This window comes from Polistes fuscatus, unplaced genomic scaffold (genome assembly GCF_010416935.1).
Source record: "Polistes fuscatus isolate 324 unplaced genomic scaffold, CU_Pfus_HIC Scaffold5, whole genome shotgun sequence".
Taxonomy (NCBI): Eukaryota; Metazoa; Arthropoda; class Insecta; order Hymenoptera; family Vespidae; genus Polistes; species Polistes fuscatus.
In genome coordinates, this window is record NW_025113129.1 from 7312906 (window position 1) to 7332788 (window position 19883).

At 29.4% G+C, this 19883-nt stretch overlaps 3 protein-coding genes across 6 annotated transcripts; 1 reads left to right on the plus strand and 2 right to left on the minus strand.

Annotated features, from left to right (window-relative positions):
• Positions 1-54: 54 nt before the first annotated feature.
• Positions 55-5143, minus strand: LOC122522273 (pre-mRNA-splicing factor ATP-dependent RNA helicase PRP16). 2 transcript variants are annotated; one of them, XM_043643186.1, is made up of 8 exons: positions 4496-5143; positions 4185-4423; positions 3668-3951; positions 2974-3575; positions 2730-2873; positions 1737-2649; positions 763-1438; positions 55-654 (listed from the first exon to the last, which is right to left on the minus strand). In XM_043643186.1, the coding sequence occupies exons 1-8, from the start codon at positions 4952-4954 to the stop codon at positions 573-575; spliced, it is 3399 nt and encodes a 1132-aa protein (XP_043499121.1). In that variant the 5' UTR covers positions 4955-5143; the 3' UTR covers positions 55-572. The 2 variants fall into 2 exon arrangements, with proteins under 2 accessions (XP_043499121.1, XP_043499122.1); XM_043643187.1 differs by lacking the exons at positions 4185-4423; positions 4496-5143 and adding an exon at positions 4022-4158.
• Positions 5144-10616: 5473 nt separating this feature from the next.
• On the plus strand, positions 10617-12003 carry LOC122522110 (pancreatic triacylglycerol lipase-like). Its single transcript, XM_043642916.1, has 5 exons — positions 10617-10846; positions 10926-11074; positions 11144-11320; positions 11416-11691; positions 11762-12003. The coding sequence occupies exons 1-5, from the start codon at positions 10617-10619 to the stop codon at positions 11998-12000; spliced, it is 1071 nt and encodes a 356-aa protein (XP_043498851.1). The 3' UTR covers positions 12001-12003.
• On the minus strand, positions 11913-13878 carry LOC122522274 (5'-AMP-activated protein kinase subunit beta-2-like). 3 transcript variants are annotated; one of them, XM_043643190.1, is made up of 6 exons: positions 13731-13878; positions 13435-13638; positions 13095-13370; positions 12780-13010; positions 12439-12694; positions 11913-12257 (listed from the first exon to the last, which is right to left on the minus strand). In XM_043643190.1, exons 2-5 carry the CDS (start codon positions 13618-13620, stop codon positions 12548-12550), a joined length of 840 nt encoding a protein of 279 aa, XP_043499125.1. In that variant the 5' UTR covers positions 13621-13638; positions 13731-13878; the 3' UTR covers positions 11913-12257; positions 12439-12547. The 3 variants fall into 3 exon arrangements, with proteins under 3 accessions (XP_043499125.1, XP_043499123.1, XP_043499124.1); XM_043643188.1 differs by having other exon boundaries at positions 11913-12296; XM_043643189.1 differs by lacking the exon at positions 13731-13878 and having other exon boundaries at positions 11913-12296; positions 13435-13712.
• Positions 13879-19883: the final 6005 nt, after the last annotated feature.

Below are 19883 nucleotides of genomic sequence, written 5' to 3' on the forward strand. Positions count from 1 at the left end.
TTTTTCTTTTTCTAACCAAAATTATTCCAAAATAATAAACTAAAAATATGTGTATTTATGTCGATAGAATTAACATTTTATTTTTCTTGTATAAGTATCTAGCACACAGATTATATAAAGAGTTTTTATATTTTATATATTTACAGCATTTGCATTTAATTCTAATTATATATTATAGGATAACACATATGTATATGAAATTGTATAAGAATACTTACATATATATTACATATATATTAAGTAGGTTATGTATGTTTATACAAGTATGTAATTTTTAAAAAGATAATACATGTATATTTGATCTCTAAAATTGCTTTGCATAATGAATGCTTAACTAATATATGCATGAATACATTTTGTGTCTCTAGTGCATATAATAATAACGAATATATTTCAAAATACATTAACAATTATTGCGTTAGATGCTGTATATTTTACGCATATTGATTTACATATTTTTTGCTATTTCTTTTAATATATTTGATTTGTATAAACATCTATAACCTATTATACAAAAGAGAAATGATATTTATATTTAAATATTTATGTGAATATCACATATTAGAATCTATTTATAATCCAAGACGTCCTGGAGTTTTACGATACGGTGCAGGCGTACCTGGTTCTCTAATGCCTGGTGTAAGAATTTCTTTTCTAGGAATAAAAAAAAATAAAACAAAAGTAATAAGAAGAATAAAAACGTAGAATAAAAGATAAAAAAAAAGAAATATTAATTGATACAAACATACAAAAAAAACTTACTTTTTAACAGAAGCTTGTTCGCGTTCTAGTTGTTCTTGTGCTCTTGCTTTCATCTCCTCTTCTGCTTCTTTCATTTGACCTTCCATTTCGTGCAAATGTTGCATCGCTTGTCTTCGTTTTGCACGACCACTTCGTCCTGTTTCTTTAACACTAAAGAACATTGGACCTAGTTCTGCTAACCAGTGTCCATCTACTGCAGTTACACATTGCATGTATTCTTTTGCTGTCATAACTAGTTCATGATAAACGACATAGTCCGGCGTAAAACCCATGCCAAATAAAGCTGATGTAGGATGAAGATGGCACGGCATTCCCGTACGACAATTAACATATTCGCCTATACCTTTCAATCGTGCCGCCTGATGGAAATACGCAGAACATATACATTTCCGTACTATGTCCCAATCAGTGCCGCAACTAACAACTTCCATTTTTTGTTGCTTTAAAATTTCTTCCAATTGTTGACGCACTTCTCTGACTTTACGTATAGCTTTTGCATGTATGAAATGATCGTTACACCACGACGTAGAGTATCCATTAGCTTTCCATTGGTTATATACATTGAGGTAAGTTAAGTGATCTGATTCTGGAATTTGAAATTTTTCTCTTGCCGAATCAGAATCTTCTTCTCGACCTTTTGGTCGATAAAATATTGAAGGCACTGATAACATGGAAACTATAATAACAAACAAAAAAGATAAATTATTATTGCAATTGTACCACATAAAAATTTGAACAATTTATGCTAATATTGAATGATCTGAAATTGAAACTATAGCTAAGTAGTTTTAATAACAGCCTAAGAATTGTTCTATGGATTGGTAATTTCTTGACAAAATAAAGATCATAAAATTATGGAATTTGTAATATTTAAATAATTTTTTATTATTTGAATTGAAAATTGTGGTAGTTTTCAGATAATTTAGCTAAATTGAAAGTGTATTAATAAGATTTAAATATTATAAAATATGTACCTATAATTAAAATGTCTGCAGTGCAACCAAGCTGAGAAGCAACTATTAACATTTGACATTGCGGAGGATCCAAAGGAAATTCTGCCATTTGACGTCCTAAAGGTGTCAACCGTCCTGTATGATCGAGAGCACCTAATATCCATAATTGATATAAGGAATTAAGTATATTATCTTGTGGAGGAGGATCCATGAAGTGGAAAGCAAGCAAGTCTTGAACTCCTAATGATTTTAGAAGTAATACAGTGTTAGCTAAATTTGTACGCTGAATTTCTGGTACTCCTGTGGCCAATAACTCATCTAAATATTGTCTACGCGTGTATAATCTGTAACAACAACCAGGTCCGGTGCGACCAGCCCTTCCACTCCTCTGGTCAGCATTAGCTCTTGAAACAGGATATACTTGAAGAGCATCCATACCAATTCGTGGATTGTACACTTTCAATTTACAGTAACCCGAATCAACGACAAATACGATTCCATCTACTGTCAAAGATGTTTCAGCTATATTGGTTGCAACAACGCATTTACGTAATCCGCCTTCAGAACGTTGAAAAATTTTCGCTTGTAAATCTGACGGTAATTGAGAATATATTGGTAAAATTGAAAGCGGAGGAGCCGATTCTATTTCAGCTAATCTTTCTTTCAATGCTTCGCACGTGACTTCAATGTCTTCTTGACCAGGCATGAACACCAGAATATCTCCACTTTTTGGTTGCAAATGAATTTGCAAGACTTGTTTTACAGCGGCGTCTACGTAATCTTCGACTGCATTTTTTGCATGTAAAATCTCAACAGGAAATGTTCTACCAGGAATTTGAAATGTTGCCGCGTTTCCAAAAAACGCGGAAAATTTACTCGAATCCATTGTCGCGGAAGTTACGATTAATTTTAAATCATGTCTTCTTGCAACAACCTGTAAAATAATTATTTATAAAGTAACGATAAATTAATTTTATACGAAGATAAAATAATTTGTAATATATTAAACATTACCTCTCTAAGTAAACCAAACAAGACATCGGTAGAAAGAGATCTTTCGTGAGCTTCGTCCATAATTATAACGCTATATCTATCTAAATCACCTTCTCGCAAGCTTTCTCTTAACAAAATACCATCTGTCATGTATTTTATAACAGTCTGTAATAAAAATAAACAGTAATAATAAGTTATAAAAATCTTATTGTATTCAAAAAAAATATGTAATACTCTCTCTCTCTCTCTTTATAACATTACTTACATCTTTGGATGTACAATCTTCGAAACGAATCGCGTAACCAACTTTTTCACCTAATGCTGTAGCCATTTCATCGGAGACTCTTTTAGCAACTGACATAGCAGCTACTCTTCTGGGACACGTACATCCAATTATTCCATTGCGACTATAGCCATCTTCGTGAAGGTATTGCGTTAATTGAGTTGTTTTACCACTTCCAGTTTCTCCTACTATTACGACAACACTATTTTCTCTGATAACATTCAAAAGTTCTTGTCTTACGGCAAATACAGGAAGACTTCTTCTTTGATGTTGTATAGATCGATTTTTTGCTTCTCCGGTAATTTCATTGGCACCTATATGTCTTGCATATTTCTGTCCAGCTTTAAAGTCTGTTTCTTGACCAGGAACTTCTTTATCATCTTTTCTTCTGTCACGTACACCCATAATATTACCAATATGAGTTCCAGCCAATTCCCAGTGTTTTTTTTGTGCTCTACGACGTTCTTTTTGTTCACGATATGCTCGTACCAATGCAGAACCTTTTCTTGCCACAAGTGCCATATCGGAAGTAGGATCGCGCACGGGTACAACAGGCTCTGGCTGCTTGGTGAATACGATTCGTCCTAATCAATTAATGATTAAATTGTATTGTATTTTATATATATTATCAGCAATTAGCATAAAAATAATACATTCCAAAACAAGAATAACTTACCATCTAAAAATGGAGGTACTACGTTATGGACAAGAAGATGAACTCTTCCTTCCGCTTCATCATCTGGATCATCATCATGATCTAAGGAACTTACAACACCAGAAGTTAACATTCTGTTTCTTTCCCATAATTCATTATCTTTGTTTATTTGCCTCTGTTGAGCTGAAACTCGCTTTTGTCTTTTTGCCTCTAATTCCATTTCCTTCTTTTGAGTATATTCTTCCGATACATCAGCGAAAGCATAGTTTTCTCCATCATCCAATGCATACCATTCTCTATCAAGTCTATAGGAAAAAAATATATATAATTCTTTAATTATTAAGTGCACAAAACAAGGATTTAGTGCAGATTTACCATAAGTAGGACTCGTGTTTCTCATGAGTCACATGTGTTATAGTGCAAGGTCTTAATATATATTTTGTATCGCTGTCTGTACAGCGATACAACTCTACAATTGGATCAGTCATAAGAAAAGGATTAAAATAAAATAAATAAAATAATGAAATAACAATAAAACCTTTGCTGTTCTTCCTCCCATAACTCTTTTTCTTCACCATCTATCATTGGCGTAGTACCGGAAGGTCTATAATCCTTGTTCCAAGAGTTATATTTGTACGAGGGTGTAAATTCACTTCTAACACTGTCACGACTATCTCTAGAAGCGTAAAGATTTGGGGTAGGATGATCCCAAGATGAACTTGATTTTTTTGGTTCTTCATCCTCATCGTCATCCCAATTACTCTTGGATGTTGGATCCTGTCAGAATAATAATTATTACTTCAAATTCTACAATTGATATTTCGTAAACATTCTATAGATGAAAATTACCTTGGTCCTAAACTTGGGTGTTTGGGGCTCATCTTTAAATCTAAGCGGAGTTCTTTTTATACTATCTCTGCTTCGACTACGTTCCCTATCTCGGTCTCTATCCTTTTTATTGTCTCTGTCGCGATCATGATGTCTGGAATGCTTATCTTGGGCGCTTAATCTTTGATGTTTCAGTCGCGTTTCTAATCTTCTTTGTGCCTCTGTATTTACTCCACCTGTATGAGTAGGTGTTTCCTCTTCATAAGATCTATACCTTTTTTTTCTTGTATCTAATTTGAATTTTGATTCTGTAGGTTCTTGCGAATTTTCTCGTCGTTTCTTTTCAGCAAGTTTATCCAAGCCCAAAACAGACGATTGAGGTTTTTTAAATGTGTGATCGGATGCTTTTTTTCGAATAATTAAGCCACCAGGTTTATTGTCAGATCCTTCTAACCTATATAAACTGGAATCTTCCGACATAGTTTCTAACTTTTTATTTAATAAACTTTACGTATATTTTTATAACGTTTTCTTTTTATAGAATTTTTATATCATCTTACAACGATATGTATACGTGTATAATAAAATATAAATATTTTATTGTTTCCCTTCTCTCAGCTTTAGAATACACAAAGGCAATATCAAACGCCGATTAAAATTACAACGAAGAAAGGCTAAATTGTTGAATTTTTGAAGCAATGACTAAGAAAGATGGCGCTGTTGTCGAAATGCTTGTAAAACCTCATTTACATTTAGTGAGCAGAAACAAGCATTAAAAAGTTGGCATAGATTCTCAATAGTTGAAAAAAATGAATAAGTGCATTTAATTGCTAGCTATTTGCTAATTCAAAATCCATAATTGCTAACTTTATTAATTAATTATTTAATTAGTTATTAATAATTGAAAAAACAAAAATGTTTTTTCTCATTTCTAAGCAAAGCAATGAAATTTTCTATTGTTTTTTGTTTTCAATCAATTGTTTACTTTTTGTTTGTCCGGCTCCTTAACTTTATTTTATTAAATATTTGTTATTTATCGTTAATTAGTTGAAAATAATTATTATACTTTGAATAATTATGAAATGACGATGTCATGAGTGGGAGATATGTTATACGTATGCGCAACCACAAATTCAAGGCGCAAGCGCACTTTAAAAAAAATGAAAGTAAAGTTGGTATATATATATATATATACCTGCAGGGGATATATTTAAATTTGATTTCCAAAGTAACAATCTATAGGGTAGTGAAAAGAAATAGGTTAATCGTTCATAATGTATAAACAATAGGTAAATATTTTGTAAATTATAATTTTTATTTCTTTTCACTTACACTTCTTTCACTTACATTCAGATAGATTTTCGTAAGATTTAGTTACGATTAGTTAAGATATTTTACATATTTATGTGCTCCAAAAAGATTTCACATTTCTGCCAGGTGTGCGCTTAGATCAACTTCGTTGTTCTCACGTTCATTCAATAATCTTCTTTCGCATGTCGATCGTCTATTCTGGACGCATACAGACATACACACAACAGTATTTTTTTTTTTAAACTCGTTTTCTATATGCATGTACATATTATAAATTGGCTGTCTAATTATATTTTCTCGATTTTTTCGTCACTAATAATAAAACTCACTCCCAAATGAGATAAATCCCAATGGAATTTGATGTACATAATGCGAGTTTAGATATAGGAAGTTCTGTTACTCTTTTAAAATTCAAATTAGATAAGATCTTTCCAATCTTTCCTATGATAAATCAAAAGATAAAATATGTAAAATAGGTTTATACGAGTTTTACAAAAACGCTATAAAAATGTACGTTCTAATAGAAAAAAAGAATAAAAGAGGTAAAACAAGCAAATGTTAATTGCTAAAATTATTCTTTTTCATGACAACTTTCCTAACTTTCCGAAATTGATTTATTATTTTAATGACTATGGAAATAGTTATTCGGTTTGAATGCAAAAAATGGTCTATTATTCTCTACATACGCAAATGATAAAGAAACACAAGTTGTAATGCTGATTTTTATATCAGATAATATCATACATTGTAAACAAGCAAGCTTAGTGAAGGGGAATCGATAGTATAATGTTAAATCTTAGTTTGGAGCCGATTACTATTTTGTTTCAATACTCGACTTGAGCAGTCGAATTGCAAGGATCGACGAGAAGTTATGGGGAGGTTTTTGAAAGATTATTAATTAAGGGGTTATACGCAGTTAGGATTTTCAAAAAATCGATTTTTTTTTTTTGCATTTTCGGAATGTACATATATTTAAGTATATTCTCTGAAAATTTCAAATCGATCCGACAAATATTCTTCACTTCATGTAAGCTGCAAACAAAAATTTTTAACTAAGTGTAAACGTCTCTTTGAAACTTTAAACGCGTTTTTCTCAAAACGGTATTTTCAAAGTCGGTGATCTCGATTTCTCAGAAATAACTTAACCGATTTGTCTTATATTTCTACACAATATTCTTAGATATATTCCTCGGGTATTAACGAGAGGAATAAGATTTAAAAAAATTATTACTATTTTTTTTTTTACAATTTAGAGCGAAAATTTTAGTCAAAAACAACAACTTTTTTTCAAATAGACGCCATTTTGTCAAAAATCAAAATTTTTAAAATTCCTCTCGTTAATACCTGCATTAATCTATCCTTTAAAAGAATCCACCATATTTTTTAATTTCGGAAAATCCAAACCGCCAAAATGGAGATCACCGCCAAACGTCTTTTTTTAGAGGACGTTCAGGAAATCATCTACAGGAGCAGTGCAGATTAATATTTTTACAGAATCGACGCGCTATTGTATTCTCAAAAGTTTACTCTATTTGAATTACCAACAATTTTTTTTGAGAAATAAAAACTGTTTCTAGAAAAAATTCATGAAAATACGTCTTTTTCGAGCCTCGCAACTGCGTATAACCCCTTAAAACAGTGTAAAGAATATTCGACGTAGCTTAACTTGACGAAATTTGTGAGAAATCTCATCACTCTCAATAGATCTTTATTTAAGTGATCAAATCAATCATCGAGAAAAGTATTAATCGTAAGTTAATTTTTGCTATTATCTATTGTGCCTGCATAAATGAGACTAATTGTTACATACAATTTCATATAAAAGATAATGAAAAAGAAAAAAGAACATGCGTAGTATTCACACACAACTGAAGTGAAAAAGGTTTTTATGTTACTAGCTTTATTAAATTATTAGATTATTAATTATTAGACATAATAAATTAAAGGAAGCAATACTTGCAAAGATAGTATTACATGTAAAAATCAGCAGTGGAGTCCGATTTTCAATTGTAGATTGCTTATAACTTTCGAAATGCAGGTGGATCCACCATTGTACATGCAGACAGCCAAATGCAGCAATTTCTGTTATTTTAGAACGAGTAACTTATTTATTATTTGTTCCTTGCATTTTTAATCTTGTGTGCAATTTTAATTTTCTCGATAATTTTATCATGATATTTACAAAAACATATTACAAAAAGCAATATTATAAATGATTGCGTTATATTAATAACGTTATATTAATAAATATTAAACGTTAGAGCACGGTGAACTGAATAATTTGTGCTTGCTACAAAATTATTTAAAAATATTAAAAAGTAACGAAGATATAAGCAGTTCTGTGGAACGCTTTTGTTAGTACATTCACTGGCGGTGGAGATTGTAAACAAATTATGGCCTTTATTATTGCCTATATGCGAATATTTTTTCCAGGTTGATGCGCCACTATAGTGGCTCACTGGAGTAGCTTACTTGCTCACCGTTTGAATTAAATAATCGTCTTCATATAGTCATTCATATTTAAGTGAAATGTTAAAGTTTAAGTATTATATATATATGTACAATATATTTTTGAGAAAAATTATAATTTAATCATTAAGGAATCTTTACGTAAAACATACGAACTTTCTTTATATACGGCTGATAATTTTAAAACATTTATATAATAAAGTACTGCTTTTATATACGGTAACTGTTTAATAACAGACTTCGTACACACATTAACTTCTATTATATTTTATTATTATTATATTGCAACAGTTGCATAATCCTTCTGAAGAAGATATACATCAAAAATAAAGCGAATAAAAAGATGTTAATCAGTCAGGGCTAACAGCTTATTTTAAATAGCACAACCATCAACTTTTTTACTATGCTCTTCGAATGATTTTCAATAGAATGCAGGTATAAAACATTTCGTTCTAAACCTGTTTATCTTCCGATACGATAGGGAACAAAAAATACAGATTTTCCGTGAACATTTCTACGAATATCTGTCTAAACGTAATATAATCTTCTCCTACGACAAGTAACATAATAACCCTACATAATAACAGACCAACATTAATTAAGTTTCAGTTTATAGAGGTACGCATAGTATAACGACACGCATAGTCTCAACAACCCGCATTATGCTCGCTTTTGTGTATGTGTGTGTGGGAGCGGGGTGTGGGTTGTTTGTAGGGGGAGGATGTGTATGCTGTGTGTGCCTGTTGCCCGATAATGTATTCTTTTCAACATGCTTAAATAATAATTTGATGTTCTATAGGAGATACCAAAGTATTATGTTCAATGCTTATAAAGTCTGTAAGAATTCTTGTTTTTGACTTTGTCAAAAGGCACTTTGCATTGTTGACAATGCCTAGGAACTGCTAGCAATGGCGGATTTCCGACTTTAACATATGCAACTGATAATTTCCTTAAACATTTTCACTATTTACTTTGTTCCTAATACTTTTGTTTTTATTTTGTACAGATATATCTTCGTATTGTTTGGACAATTTCTTGGTATAAAAAATGAAAGAAAAGAAAAAGTGCGACAAATCGAAATATTGAAAAAAGCTGATACAAGTAAAAAAATAAATCATGAACAGGTAAAATTTTTCTAGTATAATTAAATAAGATTTTTAAATATTAAACAGTATATTTGTATACAGGGTATTTAGTATAACTCGATCACCTAAAATATCTCGTTTATTTTGTACGATAGACAAAAATTTCAAAGGAAAAAAATATTCTGTTCGAAGGTGCCGATATAGTGATGAACCGAATTTTTTTTTCAAGGTCAGTTTTTTCGAGATTTCAAGGTCATCGTATTTTTTTAAATAGGACTACATATTTATACTAGAATATTCTTATAGCTTATAAAAAAACGAATCCAACGATGTGCAATATGTTGACCTTCAAGTAATCTTTATCGAGAAAATTGTGAAATATTGTCTCTTGTACATGAGAAGATTTTTTGCTTGATGAGTGCTTACATGTTGATTTACATTTGTTTTTCATTACCATCCTCTGAGCTTGTATTAAAATTCCTGATAAACATTTTACAAAGTTTTGTGCAAATTTTTTTAATTCAGTGTTTAATTGTACTATTAATAAATAAATAACATGGAGTTTTGAATAGTGAACGCAGTGGTGATGGTGGAATAACAGGCAGAAAGGTTGTAAATATTAGTGGAATGTCGGTGTGGGTCATGAAAAATTCAATTACTGGAATCAACTGATCAGAGGGGTTAATGAAATGTTGTCAGTTGTTGAAAGTTGAAAATAATAAATACCATATATTGAAATAGTTGAACAAAAGCGCTTAAAATAGTAACACCCTCCCATTCTGTACAAATACAAAATGATATCATTCTGTTCATATTATTTTTTTTGCAAACTACAATTTATCATTACATTTATCTTACGTATATCTAATGTTGCATTATTCAGTATTGTGAAGAGATAAGTCTTCAAGAAAATAATCTTTGTTTTTATTCTTACTTTGTAATGATATCAGTTGATAAGTAATCGCCAAAAACTAGTTGACTTGATTATACATAAACAAGTAAATGGGTTTGAAACTTGTATTCCTTAGTTCATGATTAAAATGCTTCAAAGAAATGTTAATAAACCACTTAATAGTATTTACGCTTGTACGATAAAGTGTCAGAGATAAAGCCAAGGAAAACTAGGTGAAGAAAGAGAACTTTTGCATACTCGCTTTATATATATAAATAAGGATATTTACAAGAGAAGTCTTAATATTTCTGAAGTATCCTTATTGTTATTTCCTTATAATTAGTTAAATTTCTAAGATATTAAGTTAAGTTTTCGATAAACTAAAATGTTTCTATTAAACCTACCGATAGAGGCAATTATTTTTGTACTGTGTTGCAACTTAGTAATTTCTAAACAATGGGAAAGTGGTTTGCGTGAAAGATATGACGGATATGGAGAAGATTGGATATTTATGCCAGATGGAAACGGTTTACCTCAAGTAGCAATATTAAAATACGAGGATAATGCGAGAAATATTCTCGATAACAAAAACATTTCTTATATTCTCTACACACGGTATGTTTATCATATACTTATTTGTTGTACGAAATGTATCATTAGGATCTTCTTTATATATTGGGAAATACAATTAAAGGTTTGGTCCAGAAAATGGTACAAAACTTATGATCAATGATACTGCAGGACTTCTCAATTCAGATTTTAAAGCATCACGAAAAACAAAGTTCATAACACATGGATGGAAATCCAGTTCAATGAGTTCCGGTTTTATAGATATGAAGGAAGGTAGTGAATATTTTTGATCATAAAATTATATCTTTCTATATAATCGGACATTCTATTTTGATTGCACAGCTTACTTGCAACATGACGATTATAACATAATTCTTGTCGACTGGGAACCTTTAGCAGCAAGTACTTTTTATCTTGGTCCTATGCAAAATACCGTTCGTGTAGGAAAGGATGCTGCTAATTTTATCGACTTTCTGGTCTCAGAAACTGATTTAAAAGCTGAAGATGTTCACTTCCTTGGTATGCATCATCATATGCTTATCAAAAGATGAAAGAAAAACTATTTGAAAACATCATTTAACGTACATTGTTCTATATTGTCAAATAAATCTTAGGTCATTCTTTGGGTGCACATGTTGCCGGTAATGTTGGAAGTGCAATAACTTCTGGTAAATTAGGAAGAATTACTGGATTTGACCCAGCTTTGCCCGGATTCCATCTATTTGCTTCTGATAAGACTCGTTTGGATTTAACTGATGCAACATTCGTTGATGTAATTCATTCTTGTGGTGGTATTTTAGGATATCTGCAACCTGTAGGTAAAGTTGACTTTTATCCAAACGCAGGAACGGCGGTTCAGCCTGGTTGTTGCTGCGTCCCAGAAGTCATGGGTAAGAAATATCTCACGAAGTTAGCATTAAAAGTTTTCAAAATAACACATTTACATCTCTTCTATTTTAGAAGCTTGCAGTCACGGACGATCTTACATATACTTTACAGAAAGTATTAATTCGAAGACTGGACTTCCTGCTGTAAAATGTGAAAATTGGGATCGTTTTGTAAGTGGTGATTGTATAGATTCTGAGGCAGTTTTAATGGGAGAACACGTAGATAAATCTGCCAGTGGATCTTATTTTCTTAGAACAAGATCTGAGTCTCCTTACGCATATATGCCAGAAGTAACTAGTAATGATATTTAAATTTTATATTTAACATATTAGAGGAGAAAAAACGATTCTTATAATTTTTTATTAACGATGTCTAATGATTAAGAAAAAGATCTATTATTGTCTATTAACTTTTATCTAAGCAATTAAAGCTTGTCTCTTTTTTTTGCTTAACACATTAAATGCCATGCTGATCTCTATAAACCAGTCTTAGACTTTTTATCCAGCCCATGTTGGTCACCAATAGACGACATTTTTATGTTTTTTTAGAACTGACAGATCATTGTAGCCTGAACAGAAAGTTTAATAAAAGGGGCTTGGTGTTTAATCTGTTAATTAGAGAAAATATATAACACTATAATTTTTTATAATTTTAAAAAATATATTAAATATTTGATTTAGTTAAATAAATAATAATTGTATTATGTTACAATGGAGCAACTTTTGTCATTGATAGTTTGGCTTACTTACAATTTCTGATGTAGGAATAATGAAGGCAATTTGTTATTCGTATAATATCGTTCCATGATAACTAGCTGAGTCTAAGAATCACATTTACACATAGGACAGACGTAAATCATTAAATTGGTTTATATAGTAGAGTAGTAACATATTTTTTTCGATAGCGATGCGTGGCGGACAAAACCATAACGCTATCCTTAATACTTAAAGCGTAAAGATGATTTAACATCACGTGATTTGGTTCTGGTAGAAGAGTTGGCTCACACTAAAAAAAATATTGTACAAATTAATATATATTTTCTATGGAGTCTTATAAATTAATAAATAATAATTCTTTTATAATTGTTTACCGATAATGGTGTATCCTTATTAAGAATAACTTGCAATAAATGCGGTGGTAGAATTGGTGGTCCAACTACTTTTTCCCATGGTTTATGAGGCGGAATTTCTTGACCATATTCGGTTTGAATACTATTAGATACACCTTCGCTATCTTTAGCAAGAGCTTGGAAAACTTCAAAGTCTGATTGTCTTACAGATACTAAGTTGTTTTTAGAACCCATACCATTGTCAACTATTTTCTAAAAAGTTTCTTTAATCATTCTTTTAATCATTGTTCTTACAGTAGAAGTAAATTGACATTAATCAGTAGATCTATATCTCACCAAACCAGGATCATGCCTCCATTCTCCATCGACATAAAATTTGTATTGATGTTCTCCTTCTGGTAGGTCGATAATAGTAACAAAATCACCATGACTCTTTACCATAGGCAATGTTTTCCATCCAGTGAACGTTCCACTGATGTATACTTGCTTTCCACCGCCTTCCCATTTAAAAACTGTAGGCAATACTTTGCTATCTGCAACCTTTGTTCCTTCGGAAACTGTATTTGATCTTGGACGTGAGCCACCAAAATTATTTCCATCCTGTTGGCTTGTCTGTATAAAAAAGCAAATGTATATCTATTGTCGTAAAAAATTTATGTTAATGATTGTTAAGTACTTTTGTATAATAAGGCTCTTCTTCTTCGTGAGACGACTGGAAAACTAGATTATGAGGCTTTTTGTCAAAAACAAATGCTTGACCTTCCTTTCCTGGAGAGGGTGGTGCGTGTTCTTTACCATGACGATGATCTCTATCTGAACTATGACTTTGACTCACTGTTTGATTACTTCCAGCATTTCCCATTATTGTTCGATAATAACACTAATTGAAGTACAAAAGTAATATTTTCAATAGGTTATGTTTTCGTAATAAAAAGTAATCATGTAGGAATAGAATTTTTGTTTCTCTTTTACCTAATAAAATATACGAATTTGTTTTTTATACAATTCTGCGATTTATTACATAAATCGTTAATAAAGTGAAAAGTATATAAATACGATTGCATATGTTATAATCTAAGAAGAAACAATAGGTGAATAGTAGCCAGTATATGTTTCATGGTGACGTTTGTAGTTTAGATAATAGGCGGGAAATTTGAATAGAGCTCTTTCATTTTCTATCTAATTGTCTACGTATTTAAAAATTAAATTTATATTAAATAACATTGTAAAAATTTGACTTTATTAATACTTGATATTTTAAATATTTTGTATCTACAATTTCTAGATATACAATGTTTTTTTAGGAAGTATCGTTCGATTTATAAGCTAAGGATTATAAATGTTCATATTTCTCATTTTTCATTAATAATGAACAATTTATTAATTTTTGAATATTAACAATTATTTTTATATACAATAATTACATGATATTAACATGATGGAATAAAAAGTGTCTATATCAACAATTGGTAAGATAGAAAACAAAACAGATTTGCATTATTTTAAGGATTAGTCCTTTCTCCTGAACGAAAGTTTTATGTAATTGTGGGTATTACGTGCGGGTATAAATGAGAAAGAAAAAAATAAAGAAGCTTCAAGTTCAGTTGATTTAAAAACAGAAAAAATAGATGAGTGCTAAGAGTAAGAAAAAAGATAAGAAAAATAAGGATAATAGGTGCGAATTTTTATGACATCTATTATTCCCTAAAGCTGATGTACTTCAATACATTGACACAGCATCTTAGACCATATCATTATCTGAATTTATTTTATCTTCTTCTTCTTCTTCCAGCGTCCAAATAGGCATGAATTTATTTTATGACAAATAATAACATTCTAAAATAAGATAAAACTGCAAAAAATTAAAAATTGATATTAGAAAATAAGTCGCTTCTAAATCAATTCGAGTTAGGAAAAATAAACTATCGCTTCGTTTATCGTTGGATTATTCAATAAAATTATTTTTTATTGTAATAATGTAATTATTAGAATATTTACATAATAATTGTAATTATTACATAAATACATAATTAATTGTCTTTTACAATTATGTTTAGATTCTGCTTAAAATTTTTAAATAAAAGAAATTATTAATTATTTATCAATTTAGAATTAATACAATCACTTTATATCTTTTAACACATATGTAAACAATAAATCGATCTTTATGACACGTAAATCAAAGGATGGAAAACCATTGACAGAAAACATTTAAAAAGATGGTGTCTATATATGAAATAATTAAAACAATATCTGAGATTTGATAAAATAAATGTTATGAGCTTATAATGGAATTTTTAAATTTAAAGAAAAATTCTGTTTTGATTTTTTAAAATCATTGGTATATATTGAAAAGAATTTGTGGATTTTAAGATAATAGTCGATTAAAAATTTTTTGTTTTTACATAGTTTTAACGCTAAAAGCTGACAATTGTTCGTAGTTCTTCAGTAGCAATTATTGTAATATACTTTCGATATCTTATTCTATATTTATTTGTTCTTTGGCGGTTGCCCGAGTCTTTCGTTGAAGTTGCACAAGCGTCGAACGAAAAATTATGCACAGTCTTAACTTTATACGATAAAAGCAATAACAGTTTTATTACGAATTATTTTGCGGATTCCGGAATTCTAATTCCTAATTTGGCAACGATCACGGCAGAATCGTTCTAGTCCGTACGAAAAGTAAAATATATTTAATATTGTATATAATTAATATGTTCTTTGCTTTCACTTTCGATTTTCGAGTTTGTCAGTTGTATTATTGGCAGTTGCATTATTGCAATTGTAAGAAGAATCTGTTATTACTTTCTATTTGATTTTATGTCTGGAACATTTTTCATTATATACAAAATTAAGCAAATATATCATAGTTTTATTTTTGAAAATGCAATGTTTTAAATTAATATAATGATTATAACATACGAGTAAAATTAACAAAAATTTAACTCATATTTAACTTTATTAATCATAATATAAAAAATATAGCAATGCATATGGGGCATTCCACATCAAATCGACTACTTTTGGCCACGACCCCTTTTGATTTGGCTGAAACTTTTTTATCATTTTCTACCCCATTGAAAACCTCTCTGAGAATTTTTTCAAATTTTTTTACCAAACTCAAAAAAGTTATGAATTTTCAAAAAAAAGTGTCTTTTTTTTCAAATAGCCGTAACTTTCGTAACTTTGTCAACAATTTACTTATCGGGACGTTTTTTTTTTAATTTTATGTTTTTAAATGTACTCTTTGGAAAAAAATATAAAAAAATATTTTAAGTCAAACTTTAACTTTTTCAAATTTTGATATTGTTTATTTTTTCGTTTTAAACTTTGATTCATTCTGAACTTAATTCCGAACTTCGCCTGATGGGCTGACGTTTCTTTCTATTCTTTTTTCTAATTTAAAAACTTTCTTTTTTATTTCTTCGCAATTTTATTTTGTTATTATACTAAATTAAGCCTAAATAAATATATATAAATATTTTTAAATCTATTTAAATCTCTTTGTTTAATTATATACTATTGAAAATTATAATTACAAAAAGACTGCAATGCACCATTCATCAATTTTTCAAGTCAATATAATTAACAATTTATTTAGATTTCCTTAGTCGCTTAAATAATTTACAAACAGTATATTGATCTGAATTAACATAATTCTTTACAAACAAACACCAATCATTGCTTAGTATAACACTATGCAACTGCTGAGTTCCTGCAATGGTTCTTGTTTTTAAAAATCGGTCAACTGGATCATCTGCAGCTTTATTGTAGTTTTCAATTGGTGAAAACTTCACCGTTATTGTTACATGGGTATTTGTTTGTAAGTAATTATTTTAATTTAGATCAATATACTGTTTGTAAATTATTTAAGCGACTAAGGAAATCTAAATAAATTGTTAATTATATTGACTTGAAAAATTGATGAATGGTGCATTGCAGTCTTTTTGTAATTATAATTTTCGATAGTATATAATTAAACAAAGAGATTTAAATAGATTTAAAAATATTTATATATATTTATTTAGGCTTAATTTAGTATAATAACAAAATAAAATTGCGAAGAAATAAAAAAGAAAGTTTTTAAATTAGAAAAAAGAATAGAAAGAAACGTCAGCCCATCAGGCGAAGTTCGGAATTAAGTTCAGAATGAATCAAAGTTTAAAACGAAAAAATAAACAATATCAAAATTTGAAAAAGTTAAAGTTTGACTTAAAATATTTTTTTATATTTTTTTCCAAAGAGTACATTTAAAAACATAAAATTAAAAAAAAAACGGCCCGATAAGTAAATTGTTGACAAAGTTACGAAAGTTACGGCTATTTGAAAAAAAAGACACTTTTTTTGGATAATTCATAACTTTTTTGAGTTTGGTAAAAAAATTTGAAAAAATTCTCAGAGAGGTTTTCAATAGGGTAGAAAATGATAAAAAAGTTTCAGCCAAATCGAAAGGGGTCGTGGCCGAAAGTGGTCGATTTGACGTGGAGTGCCATATATATATATATATATATATAAATTAGTTTCTTACCAAAAAATAGTCAAGTATTAAAATACTCGTAGTAAAGTTCCAGTATATTTGAGGGATATAAATATGGAATAATAACAAATTCATTATTATCATTTTGAAAGACCATCCTAGATGTAATAATGATCCCAACAAAACACTAAAAATAGATAAAAATGTTAAAGTTCACATTAGTTAACTACTATATTTTTATAGAATAATATACAGAAAATATAAAAAATGTTAAATTACCTATAAATTGGAAACATATTATAGATATTATTACAAGTGCAAAACCATACCAGCGTGAATAAATACTTTTTGATTGTTTTTATTTTATTATTTCTTGTATATTTTACTATTTTCGTTACCTGTAAATTTAATGTAATATAATATTGCATATCTTGTACCAAATGAAAACTATAACTTTGTACAAAATTATGAATATATACAAACAGATAGAAAAATTATATCGACAGTCTATTGAATACACATGACCCTCAAACGGACAAAATTTTTAAACAAAATTCATATTGCTGAACTTTTAATCAAAGAACTTATACTCAATGAAACGCTAGCTGCGGTCAGAAAGAAAAAAACAACAAATCCCTGGGAATTAACCTAATAGCTTCGGAGTTAATTAAATACGTGGGCTATAAGCTACCTGAAGGACTATAAAAACTGATCCACATCATCTGGTAGAAAGAGGGCCTGCCGGATGAGCGGAAGCAGTATATCATTGTCTCACGATCAGTGTTTAAAAAGGGAGATAGGACAATATGCGGAAACTATAGAGGCATATCCCTACTTTCATCGTGTTATAAGGTTTTATCGAACCTACTATTACAAAGACTAACAACATATGCAGAAATTGTGGATTTCGGCAAAATAGGTTTATGAGCGACCAACTCACGGTTGAACAACTGCTACAGAAAAAATATGAATTCCGCGAGAGTGTGTATTAACTGTTCATTGACTATAAGAAGGCATACGATTCCGTTGAAAGAATCACAATGTACCACGTGTATTTTTAATGTATCACGCTGGTATTTCATACCAGTTTCTCTTTAAAATATTTTGTTTTCTTCTGTACTGACAGAATCTATTTATACAATTTTCATTTGTGTAAAAAAATTCACATATGATACTTTACGTAAATGGAAAGACAGGTGCATATAAAAAGTATATAAAAAGTAATGAAGTAAAAAATAATACAAATATTCAAATATATTAATATTATATATTATACTTACGTTAAAGAGATGATCATCACAACAAAGTACTACAATGTATAATGAACCAATCCTCACTAAATTTGTGGCCCATGATATATGCAATAATGTAATATTAATTGCAAGTTTTATAAAACAATGTATAAATGTTTTTGTGTTTTTCTCAAAGAAATTAGCACAAAACGAAAACCAATAAAATGCCAAAGTTAACATGTAAAACCACCAAATATCACTAGTTAACATGTGATGTGACAAATCAATATAGCATAGTTTTATATCCCCAAACCATGGTTTATCCCAGAGAATAATAAGACCATAGATAAATAAACATGTAAGGCAAAAACACCTCCAACTAAAAATAAAACATTTTATTAAATATGGTTTTAAAATAAATCTACAATATTTATAATTTTTATCTACCTGCTTTTGCAGAATTTATCTAACGTAGATGGTTCGTCTTGAAAAGATCTATAATATAACCACAGGCGTACTTGTACTACAGACCACTTCAGTTTTCTAGCTAACTCTAATATCTTAAAAATAAAATTAATCAATATTTTAAAATATTCTATAGATTGTTCAAATCTAATTTTAATGAAAAACATTTACCTGTCTCTGATTCTTTATTTTATTAATATAAGCTTTCTCTAAGATTGTATTTTTCGGTACTAGTATTGGTTTCCGTATACCGAGCCATTCGCCTATAGGTAGAAAGTAATATCTGTACGATATTAATATAAAAGTATTAGTTTTAAAATATACGGGGTGCAAAGTCTAACCCTACTAAATCCTACTTTAAACCTAAAATCATTTTATATTATAGCAACAGATATTTCAGATATGATTGATAACCTTGTTGTATTTTGGTTTGTCAGTAGTTTTTTATTCGATTCGCATCAGAAATGAAAAGTTAAAGTCAGCATTTTCGTCATATTTTGCTTTTTTATTATCGTAAGGGTATTAATGTAAGCCAGAAACAAATTATGTATTATTTACGGAGAGGTTGTACTAACTGTAAGTAAACAAGAGCCTCAAATTGCTTTTCGAAATTTCGTTCTGGTAATTTAGATTTGAAAGTGCACCACGCTTAGATTATCCATTTTAAGTATATGACGGTAAAATAAAAGAACTAGCGAATGCCAATTGTCGTATATAACTACGCGAGAAACAGCTAAGAATTTGAATTTATCAAATTTAACAATTCACGAACGTTTAAAACTTCTGGCATTTTAAATAGATATACAAATAATTTTATGAAATATTTAAATTCTTACCTTTTAAGAGTTTGTTGCATGAAGAATAAAATTATGGCCAAAGGAAAAATAATTATTAAACTTCGATTATTTGGGTATTTGACCATCGAATTTACCTTAAATTCATTCCATATTG

What these genes read in the sequence shown, in the direction of transcription:
- LOC122522273 (XM_043643186.1), bottom strand. Translation starts at nt 4,954, where the DNA reads ATGTCGGAAGATTCCAGTTTATATAGGTTAGAAGGATCTGACAATAAA. An exon ending in AGTACCTCCATTTTTAGATG is followed by an intron (nt 3,576 to 3,667) that starts GTAAGTTATTCT and finishes TTAATTGATTAG; the next exon opens with GACGAATCGTATTCACCAAG. An exon ending in AAGATTGTACATCCAAAGAT is followed by an intron (nt 2,874 to 2,973) that starts GTAAGTAATGTT and finishes TTTTTATTACAG; the next exon opens with ACTGTTATAAAATACATGAC.
- LOC122522110 (XM_043642916.1), top strand. Translation starts at nt 10,617, where the DNA reads ATGTTTCTATTAAACCTACCGATAGAGGCAATTATTTTTGTACTGTGT. An exon ending in TGAAGATGTTCACTTCCTTG is followed by an intron (nt 11,321 to 11,415) that starts GTATGCATCATC and finishes AATAAATCTTAG; the next exon opens with GTCATTCTTTGGGTGCACAT. An exon ending in CTGCGTCCCAGAAGTCATGG is followed by an intron (nt 11,692 to 11,761) that starts GTAAGAAATATC and finishes CTTCTATTTTAG; the next exon opens with AAGCTTGCAGTCACGGACGA.
- LOC122522274 (XM_043643190.1), bottom strand. Translation starts at nt 13,620, where the DNA reads ATGGGAAATGCTGGAAGTAATCAAACAGTGAGTCAAAGTCATAGTTCA. An exon ending in AAGAGCCTTATTATACAAAA is followed by an intron (nt 13,371 to 13,434) that starts GTACTTAACAAT and finishes TTTTTTATACAG; the next exon opens with ACAAGCCAACAGGATGGAAA. An exon ending in ATAAGGATACACCATTATCG is followed by an intron (nt 12,695 to 12,779) that starts GTAAACAATTAT and finishes TATTTTTTTTAG; the next exon opens with TGTGAGCCAACTCTTCTACC.